General features: G+C 36.3%; 2 protein-coding genes across 2 annotated transcripts; both read right to left on the bottom strand.

The window, feature by feature from the left end:
- Nucleotides 1-461: 461 nt before the first annotated feature.
- Nucleotides 462-1,379, bottom strand: LOC126936166 (olfactory receptor 4A15-like). The gene has a single exon (XM_050758623.1). The coding sequence runs from the start codon at nt 1,377-1,379 to the stop codon at nt 462-464; it is 918 nt and encodes a 305-aa protein (XP_050614580.1).
- Nucleotides 1,380-8,360: 6,981 nt separating this feature from the next.
- On the bottom strand, nt 8,361-9,412 carry LOC126936163 (olfactory receptor 4A47). The gene has a single exon (XM_050758619.1). It carries the CDS (start codon nt 9,340-9,342, stop codon nt 8,413-8,415), a length of 930 nt encoding a protein of 309 aa, XP_050614576.1. The 5' UTR covers nt 9,343-9,412; the 3' UTR covers nt 8,361-8,412.
- Between the last annotated feature and the right edge of the window lie 1,699 nt (nt 9,413-11,111).

The raw sequence follows: 11,111 nt of genomic DNA on the forward strand, positions 1-11,111 counted from the left end.
AAAATTATATATAAAAAGTATGTTACAAATACAAAAATAAAATATATACTTCAAATATTAATGTGGTCTGTATTTGTGTGGGGAGAAGTAAATGAAATTTTTATGTCTTATTTCTTAATTCATCCTTCTGAAATCTATAATGAGTACTATTAATTCTGGAAAAGGATTAACTTTACTTAAAAGAAAACCCTTTCATAAACTTAAATAAATTTACAGTATTAACATAAATTTATCATCTCGAGAGCCATTCTACAGACAAAAAGGAAACATATTCTTCCAATAAATTATGAAAATCTTCTAAATATATTTTGATCATTGCAAGTATTCATGTAATAAATGATTTTCACTTCATACGAGTTATTAAACCCGAGGAAAATTTTACTGCAATTAAATAATCACACATGGCTTTTCTGGAGGCAGCAACTCTTCATTCAAAACAGATGATATATTTGTCTGCCACCTCATTTTCTTTTTCTGGTCCAGAGCTTCTTCATAGCATTTTTCATCTCTGCATTTCTTAAAGTATAGATTAGAGGGTTCAACACAGGGGTGATAACAGTGTAAAACACAGTCAAGGATTTATCAATGGGCAAAGTCGAAGGAGGTCTCACATACATGAAAATACAAGGGACAAAGAAGAGGATCACTACAGTGATGTGGGAGCCACAGGTGGATAAGGCTTTGTGCCTCCCTTCCTGACTAAGACTCTTCAGGGAGTGCAGAATGACCCCATAGGAGATGAGTAAGAGCGTAAAGATGACCACACAGATTGCCCCATCATTGGCAACCACAGTAAGGCCAATAATGTAGGTGTCAGTGCAGGCAAGTTTTAATAAAGGGTACATGTCACAGATGAAATGGTCAATGACATTGGAGCCACAGAAGGGAAGGTTATACACAAAAAGAGGATGAACTATAGCATGCAAGAAACCTCCAACCCAGGCCAACAGCAGCAGTAGAACACACACCCTTTGGTTCATGATGGTCAAATAATGCAGGGGTTTGCAGATGGCCACGTAGCGGTCATAGGCCATGACAACCAGGAGTAAAATCTCAGCACCCCCAAATAAGTGTCCTATAAAAAGCTGGGTCATGCAAGCTTGGAACGAAATGGTTTTCTTCTCATAGAGTAAGTCTATAATCATATTTGGGGTAACTGTAGTAGAATAAACAGCATCCATAAATGATAAATAGCCAAGGAAGAAGTACATAGGGGTATCCAAACTTGGGCTGACCACCACAGTCACAGCAATGAGTATGTTGCCTACCATTGTCACAATGTAGATGAGCAAGAACACAACAAATAATATTTTCTGTCCCTGAGGGCTCTGAGTGAGCCCCACAAGGACAAACTCAGTCACATTGTTCCTTTGTTCCATATGTCTTTCTCTATGTCTTTATTCTGGTGTTCAGGACAAAATTACCTGAAAATATAATTATTACTAGTAACTTCATGAAATTTTACGATAATTTGTTTATTCATTCAACAAATAGGTGCTATGAGTTATTATGTTCCAGAATTGCAAGACATTATAAGAATACAAGGCTGATTAAAGCATGGTCCCCAACCTCAGGAATCTTACAAATTAATGGAGAGAAAAATAAGTAATTTGGGATGTATATGGGGAAAGGACAGTTTATTAAATAAATGAGTTGGCCAAAACTAGTTTTATATCTGGAAGATCATAAAATTATGCATATAGCTAATACCATAAACAAAAATAAATACAAATGAATTAAAGATTTAATATAAAAGCTAGATTTACTTTACATTTACTTTCCAGTTAATAAAGGAGATGACTTTCTACATTTTGGGGATGGCAGAATCTTTTTTTTTTTTTTTTTTTTTTTTTTTTTTGAGACAGAGTCTCGCTCTGTTGCCCAGGCTGGAGTGCAGTGGCCAGATCTCAGCTCACTGCAAGCTCCACCCCCGGGTTCACGCCATTCTCCTGGCTCAGCCTCCCGAGTAGCTGGGACTACAGGCGCCCGCCACCTCGCCCGGCTAGTTTTTTGTATTTTTTAGTAGAGACGGGGTTTCACCATGTTAGCCAGGATGGTCTCGATCTCCTGACCTCGTGATCTGCCTGTCTCGGCCTCCCAAAGTGCTGGGATTACAGGCTTGAGCCACCGCGCCTGGCCTGAATCTTCTTAACTAATAATTGAAATCCAAAATAAACATATTTGACAATTTCAAAATTGTTTAAGAATTCAGGAAAAGATATCATTTTAAAATATTTATAATTTTGAGGACATAGAGTTAATATTTAAAATAGAGAGAGTGCTCTAAGCAATTAATAAATAAAAGACAAACCTATAGCAAAGTGGGCAAATGATAGAAACCAGCAATTAAAAACAAAACAGTACATTCAAATGGCTAAATATAATAGGGTGCTGAAGTTCACCTATAAATAGAAAAATGCAAAATAAAAAACAAATATCACCTTATATTCATCAAACTGGCAAAAACGTTTTAAAAGTGATAGTAGCTATAGCTAGCAAAAACAAAAAAGGGTAGTTTCTTACACTGACAGCAAAAATATGAATTTTATAACATTTTTGGAGCAAAAGTTAGCAATCACTAATGAAAGTAAAAATACCTTTCAACACAATTGCTCCCTTTAAAAGCTATCGCATAGAAATTAAAGCCCTAGTATATAAGGACAGATGCATGGCATGTTTTTGTGACATTACTTATAATGGCACTAAACAAACAAAAAAATATGGAAGACAGATATTTAAAAAATTAATTGCAGCCATTTCAGTATAATATGATTCAGCAAACAAAATAAAAATACATGTATCCATTTGTAAGTGTTTGTGTATGATTATATGAGCATGGGAAAATAAGGAAGGATATATGTTTTTTGTTGTAAGCAGGGTTTACATTTGCATTGCTGATGTGGGGAGAGGTGAGAAGTTGTGTGTGTGAAAGAATAAAACTAACAAAGAGGAGAGGAGAGGAGAGGGAGGAAGGAAGGAAGGAAGGAAGGAAGGAAGGAAGGAAGGAAGGAGGAAGGAAGGAAGGAAGGAAGATGGAAGGAAAGAGGGAGGGAAAGAAATAGGGGAGAAGGAAGGGAGGGAGGGAAGAAGAGAGAGGTAAAAGAAAAGAAGGCTTCACACACACACATACACACACACACACACAAACTGTATCATAAGTAGTGACAATATTCACTAGCCCAGTTCTCTCTTAAAATAATCCTAGTAATGACAAGTAGTCACTCTCTAAGTCTCTGTTGGCATTTACTTCAATCTGACCTCATAAATAATGTCCCATCTGATCTTCAAACACACAGATTGTCTGTGTTGCTAACTATGGCCAACCTCTCTACTCATGCACTAGATTGCATGCTCTTTACCACTCTTAAGAACAGTGCTCCTGCAATTCTCTCCTCCATTTCCAGTGTAAACAATTTTCCTCCCTATATTGCATCCTTCTTCCAGCATATTTGTATGATCTATCCCCACATTTAAAAATATATTTATATCCTTGGACTGCATATCTCTTTCAAGCAACCACCCCATCTTGATTCTCTGTTATTCTTTCTAAATAACAGTTCCACTTTACTAAATCTAGTGGTCAATTTCAATACTCTTCTTACTTGATCTATCATTCTTATGAATTGAAGTAACACCTTGCTTACTTAAGTCTTACTTGGGTTCTTGAAAGTCACTCATTCAACTTCTACAGAAGCTACATCATCTAATTTTTAGCATATTAATCAATGCTTAGAGAACACATTGCTTGATTCTATAAAGAGATTTACTAATACCTGCCCATTAAAATATCTCCCAAATGGTTACACTTGAAATTAGATTCTGCGAACACTGATTTAGAGAAAGTAAATTTATTCTGCATTTTTTAATGTTAAAATATCCAAAAAAGTATTACAGAATTGAGTCAATTCACATACAGTTTAGCAATCGTGAAGAACCTCTAATGTGGCTTATTATCAGAATCACTTAGAGAACTATTAAAAGACAGAATTCCCACATAATCAGTGTTACTGCATAATGTAAAGCCTAGTTTGGAATCTCACGTATAAATACACTTCCTGGGTACCTACATAAGAAAACAGTCGTTCATTCTGAGTTCTGATGATGGTACCTCTGTCTTGTCCTAAAAAAAAATAACAGCTGTGTCCACTGACACCATCTCTGAACACAGAGAGCAAAATAACACATGAACCATCACTGGACCTTGAAATGCTTCCATGTGACCAATGTTTTCCATGCTTCTAGAAAGTCTGATTAATCTCAGTCTTTCAAGGCAAAAAAAAAAGTACCTTTTAAATTATTGAGATTTTCAAAATGAATAGCCTCAATCTTGATTGTGAACTGAAACCCAAAATCTTCATTGTTGGCAAAATTTGTCCTAATAACACACATTTATATAAATACTTTTTAATTTTTTATTTTTATGGTTACATTATAATTGTATATATTTATGGGGTATACATAATATTTTGACAAAAGCACACAATGTGTAATGATCATATCTGGGTAACTGGGATATCCATCACTTCAAACATTTATCATTTCATTATGTTGAGAAAATTCTAAATTTTATCTTCTAGTTGTTTTGAAATATACAGCCAGTTATGAACTATAGTTGCCCTATCATGATCTTATTCTTCCTACCTAACTGTATTCCTGTATATATTCATCAACTCTTCATCTCCTCTCCTCACTACCCTTCCCATCCTCCAGTAACTACCATTCTGTTCACTACCGTCATGAGGTCAATTTTTTTAAATCTCCCACATGAGTGAACATATGCAGTATTTGTCTTTCTGTGCCTGCCTCATTTTATTTAATATAGTATCCTCCAGTTCCATCCACGTTCCTGCAAATGGCAGAATTTTAGCCTTTTTATTACATTATCTCACCCCAGTTAAAATGGCTATTATGGAAATAACAGAAAATAAATGCTGATGAGGATGTAAAGAAAAGGGAATGATCATAATCTGTTGGTAGGAATGTAAATTAGTACAGCCACTATGGAAAACAGTATGGAGGTTCCTCAGAAAATTAAAAATAGGACTAGCATATATCTAGCAATCCCACTGGTAGTTATATATCCAAAAGAAATGAAATCGGTATGTCAAAGAGATCTCTACATTCCCATAATTTGTGGAGCACTATTCACAATAGCCAACATACGGAATCAACCCAAGTGTTCATCAAAAGATGAATAGGTTAAATAAACATTTTGAAGTTAAGAAAAAGCTCGAATTTGTGGGAGAGAGAATTGTGACTTTTTAATATAAATATTTGTATTTTATACCAATAAAAGTAAAATAATGAAATAGCCTTTACAACATATTGATCATCAATCAGTTATACAAACCTGTATTCCTGCCTCACAGTTGAACCTTGGGTAATCTGAAGGATGGAGAATAATTTTAATCTGTATTTTATCATGTCTGAGTCTATCATTTTAATTCCTTAAAAATCAGTCATGTGAATACTGCTATAAATAAATACTCTTCAAAGTAAGGGCAGAAGTCTGTGGATACTTTATCCACACTTGAAAAACAGCACATATTGTTGAGTCATTCGACTGGTGCATCTCCAAAGGTGATTCTTCTCTAATTAAATTCATTGGGACCTTTATCGTAATTCTGAGGGTAGGCTCTGTATCTCCAGAGATGCCTATGTATAACAAGATTTATAGAACCATGTCCTCTAGGAAAAAAATTACAAAAGAATAATGAGATCAAAAAGGAAACAGTCCAGTCTAGGCATAAATGAAATATATAAAACCTAGTATTTAAATCATGACCTGCAAAATAGGCAAATCTGTTGAGTGTATAGCCACAGACAAGCTTCATTAAGGGGTCCATGTCACAGACAAAATGACCAATGACATTGGGGTCATAAGATGGGAGCCCATAAATAAGGCCAAGTTGAATTACTGTATGCAAAAATCCTCCAGCCCGGGACACCACCAGCAGCACAACACACAGCCATTGCTTCATGACAACCAAATACTGCAAGGACTTGCAGATGGCCCTATAGTGGTCTAGGCCATCACCAACAGAAGGAAAACCTGTGACCCACCAAGAAAAAAATGCCCTGTAAAGAGCTGGGTGCTGGGTCATACAATATTGGAGAGAGAAATGCATGTTTGAGTATGGAGTGGTTGTGCATAGTCTTCTAGTCCATGAAAAGGCCAATTAGCTTTAGTGTAAATTTGGTTAATCAGATACCTTACTTTATACCAATTTATCTCAGCATTTCTAAGTGAGTGCAAGACCTTTTATTTGGGGAAAAAATGGTAGAAACTAAAATAAAAGGAGAATATGCAGAGACAAAGTGGAGATCATCGCTGTTGAATACATCAGAAAGTTCACCAACTGCCAGGAGGCACACACAAGGTGTTTTGAAAAAAGATGATGGCTTAAATGCATATGTGTAATTTTGTATCATCTGTATTTTAATTAGAGCTGAATTAATTATAGTAGGTTAAGGTTGCTAAAGTATGTTTGCGTGTGAGTGTGTATATGTATCATCTTTATTTTATTTTTAATAAAATGTGTATTTTTTAATCGAGGACAGCTGTTATTGATGCTCCTCCAGGTCAGATAGAATTCCCCTTTCCACAAACAGAAACTGCTCACCAGTGAGTTTACTTATTCACGTCCTTTCAGTTTCTTGCTTGTTAGCCCTGGAAGTGGTTATGTAAACACTATTGATACTTGTTCTTCGGTCTCCTTTGAACACTCGTAGCCCCCTACCTTTTGAGTAGCTCTCTATAACATCATTTGTTTCACTTTTTACACCTTTCCACTCTGTTATCTTTTATCTTTTTATGTATATGCTTACTTATTTGTTGTCTCTCTCTCCCCATAATAGAAAATGTTTCTTGGGATGGGCATAATGGCTCACACCTGTAATCCCAGTCCCTCCTGCAGGAACACTGAATTTCAACAACTAATAGCATACACACAAAAGCGCAAGCATAAGAACAAAAAACCGAGCAAGCAACCCCAGTACCTGGTTTTAACTTGACATCACTGAATGAAACACACTTAAGAGGACAGGAAAGACAGTCTTAATCGCTATACCAACCCCTCCTTGATTCCACAGCAGTGGCTGCATGGTGCAAAGAGATAATCTGTGCACTTGAGGAAAAAACAGAATAGACACTGGAGATTTAGCATTGAACTCAGTGCTACCTTGTCGCAGCAGAGAGCAAAGCCAGGCTGAGCTCAACTGGCACCCACCCATGGAAAATGCATTTGGACCAGCCCTAGTCAGAAGGGAATCCCTCATCCCAGATGTCAAAACTGGAACTTCTTCGCAAGCCTCACCACTGTGGGCTAAAGTGCTCTGGGGTCTTAGGTAAACCTCAAAGGCAGCTTAGGACACAAGGCCTGCAATTCCTGCGCAAGTCCTAGTGCTGGTTTAGACTTAGAGCCAGTGCAATAGGGTGGCACACGACCTAGGGAGACACCAGCCGGGGCTGCCAAGGGAGTGCTTGTGCCACCCATCCCCGGACCCCAGGCAATGCAGCTTGCAGCAACAAAAGTGACTCCTTCCTTCTGCTTGAGGAGAGGAGAGTGAATCGTGAAGAGTCAAGAGGACTTTGCCTTGCATCCTGGATACTAACCGGCCACAATAGGATAGGGGACTGGGAAGAGTTATGCGGCCCACATCCTAGGCCCCAGCTCCCTTCTATGTGTAGTAGCAAACTTCTATACATAGAGAAAAACACACATACATATATTTAAATATATTTACATTTTCAAAGATTATTACCTGAAACATCTTAAGAAACAGATAATAGTGACTTCCTCTGACGAAGAGAACTAGGAGATTGCACTCAGAGATGGACAAGAGATTTATTTCTCATTTTATATTATTTTGTATGGTTTTCATTTTTACTATTTATGATTATTTATTTTGTATTCAATTTTTATTTTAAAAGGCAGAAGTATTACAGTAAAAATATGCATATAGTACAAGTTAAATTGGATGAAAAGGACTGCATTAGTATGAACTATACCATTAACTATTTTAAATAGTATAAGAAGAATGAACTTAAATGACAAGAATCTAACTAGAAATGAAATTAAGTCTCAGAAAGAAAGGCAAAAAGATACATGCATAACTTGATTAAAAAATCAATGTAACTCTAAAATTTCTTAACTAATTCACTACATATTATTGACTCCTTGCTTTATGCATTACATCTTTACAGATAAAATGGAAAACAAGACATTATAGATCTTACATGCTAGCAGGGAGATAAACTGTTATTAATAACACGATCATATAGTTCTTTCTTTCATCATAATTGTAAATGCTTTGAAGAAAAGGAAGATGGCATCAGATTTAAGAACACCCCTGGGTCCCAAGGAAACAGACTGTAAAGTCAAATGACTCTGTTCATGGTGGGTAACTCACTTATGTACTACTTGATATGGGGTCTCTTCTCCAGAGCTTCTTCATAGCACTTGTCATCTCAGAATTTCTCAGAGTGTAGATTAAGGGGTTTAGCATTGGAGTTATGACTGTATAAAACACACTCACTGATTTATCAATGGGGAAGGTCCCAGCAGGTCTAGCATATATAAAAATACAGGGAACAAAGAAGAAGACAACCACAGTAATGTGGGAACTGCAGGTTGAGAGGGCCTTTCGCCTCCCTTTCTGACTAACGTTCTTGAGAGAGTGCAAGATGACACCATAAGAGATGAGTAAGAGCAGAAACACAATAGTGCAAGCCAGTCCTCCATTGGCCACCACTAAAAGGCCAATAACATGGGTGTCAGTACAGACCAGTTTCAATAAAGGGTACATATCACAGAAAAAATGATCAATGACATTAGGGCCACAGAATGGGAGCCCATAAATAATGCTTAGTTGAAATACTGAGTGCAGAAATCCTCCAACCCAGGACATTATCAGCAGCACAACACACACCCATTGTCTCATGATAACCAAATAATGCAAGGGCTTACAGATGGCCACATAGCGGTCATAGGCCATCACCAACAGGAGAAAGACCTCTGACCCACCAAAAAGGTGCTCTGTAAAGAGCTGGGCCATGCAAGATTGGAAAGATATGGAATTATTCCCAAAGAACAAGTCTGAAATCAGTCTGGGGGAAATGGATGAAGAATAAATGATATCTATAAATGACAAGCCAGTAAGAAAGAAGTACATTGGTGAGCCCAGGGTCTCACTGACAGTGACAGTCACTACAATGAGCAGGTTGCCCACCGTGGTCAAAATGTAGAAGAACAAGAACAGAACAAAAAGTACTTTCTGCTCCTTTGGATTCTGTGTGAAGCCCAAGAGGACAAAGTAAGTCACATTGTTCCTTGGCTCCATCTATGGTTTATAGCTGCTGACTTCAGATCATAGAAGCAGTTTACCTATAAAACAAGGGGGGAAAACTTTAAATGCATTATGATTTTAATATTTTATTTACTCATTCAATTAAAAATAGGTATGCAGTATCTATGTCAAATCTGTTGTAGACTTTGGAATTGCCAAGTTGAAAAAGACACAGTTTTGTACTCTCAGTGATTTGGTAAATAAAATACCAAAGGGAATAAGTTAAAAACCAATTAAATAGGAGTCATAATAAATATATTGACATTATTCTTAGGGTTCACAGTGCTAAAACACTAAATCAAACTAGGATCAGGAAAGACTTTTCAGAGGAAGCCGTGTCTTAGCTGAGCTATAAAGGAAAGGTGATAATTAACTACAAGAGAGGATGGGAAGGGAATTCCACATAAAGATGTATCCTGTATGAATTCACAGATGTATAATACTCGAGAAACCACTTTAGGTAACTTACATTTTCAGAGTGAGAAGAACTAATTATGAATGGATCTTTTGTAGGTGACAACCAACTGACATGTTCAAATGATATCCATTTTTAATTTTCCAGATTAACCCATTTCTTATTTTCATTACATTAAATGTTACTACCTACATTATTGTTTAAACGAAAAATCGGACAATCTACTTCATTTCTCTATTTCTTTCATATTATTTATCAATATTTTTTTTCAAACCCTGTTAACTCTACCTTCAAAATATCCCAATTGGATCCTTCTCACTACCATCTTGTTACCCCCTGGCCTACTCTAATAGCCTCCTGCAAAGTCTCTCCACTCATATTTTGGCCCTAATGTTCCTTCGTGAAGTAGCCCAAATGATCTTTTGAAAATCTTGTTAATATTATACCATTCTTCTACCCAAAAACCCCATGGAGCCCAGATCGAGCCACTGCACTCCAGCCTGGGCGACAGAGCAAGACTCCGTCTCAAAAAAAAAAAAAAAAAAAAAAAAGACCCTAGATGACCTGGATCCAGGCCACCTCCCCAAATCCATCCCTTACAATTTTCTACTTTTATCCTGCTCCAGACAGTTTTGATATTCATCAAATATACAATGTGCTTTTCCGTATCCTTAATTTCATCTATTTTTTGTAGACACTTATTTCAGAGATTAGAAGCCATTTACTTATAAAATAATGGTCAATATTGTGGAAATGTGTATAGTAAGTTTAATCTTTTATTCAATTGAAAAATGTTTATATGACACCTACATTGTGTTATGCCTTTCAAATAAAGTAGTCTCTCAGCCATCATGGAATGTTCACAAACTCATTCAGGTTTAGGGTCTAGGCCAGGAGTAATTATCAGAGGAGAAATACTAGTCCGAACCAAGGAATCACCTTTTCACCATCAGTCACCCACTTTTCCAAACAGAATTATGCCTTCTGTGGTGATAAGATAGATAATAACTCTATTTTAATTTATTCATGACAAGTATTGTATAAATACTGACCAAAAACTTTCTACATTTTCTTCTCAATGATACTGAACTTTCCCCTGAGGAAGTCTCCATTAAGCTAGTTGACTTATAAATGTGTCTGATCAACAGCCTTATTTTATATACTGTGAAAACCAAAAGCCTTATTTACTGCGCTTTTACATAAACCATATGTTTAATATGCATGTAGAAAACGCTTCATTTTTCTCAAAGTGTCTATAACACTCTGGTTTTAGAAAATAATTTAGATAATGATAGATGATGATGATGATTAGATAGATGATAGACAACCATTTTATGAGAAATATCTA

The sequence above is a fragment of the Macaca thibetana genome, chromosome 14, assembly GCF_024542745.1.
Source record: "Macaca thibetana thibetana isolate TM-01 chromosome 14, ASM2454274v1, whole genome shotgun sequence".
In the NCBI taxonomy this organism is placed as follows: Eukaryota; Metazoa; Chordata; class Mammalia; order Primates; family Cercopithecidae; genus Macaca; species Macaca thibetana.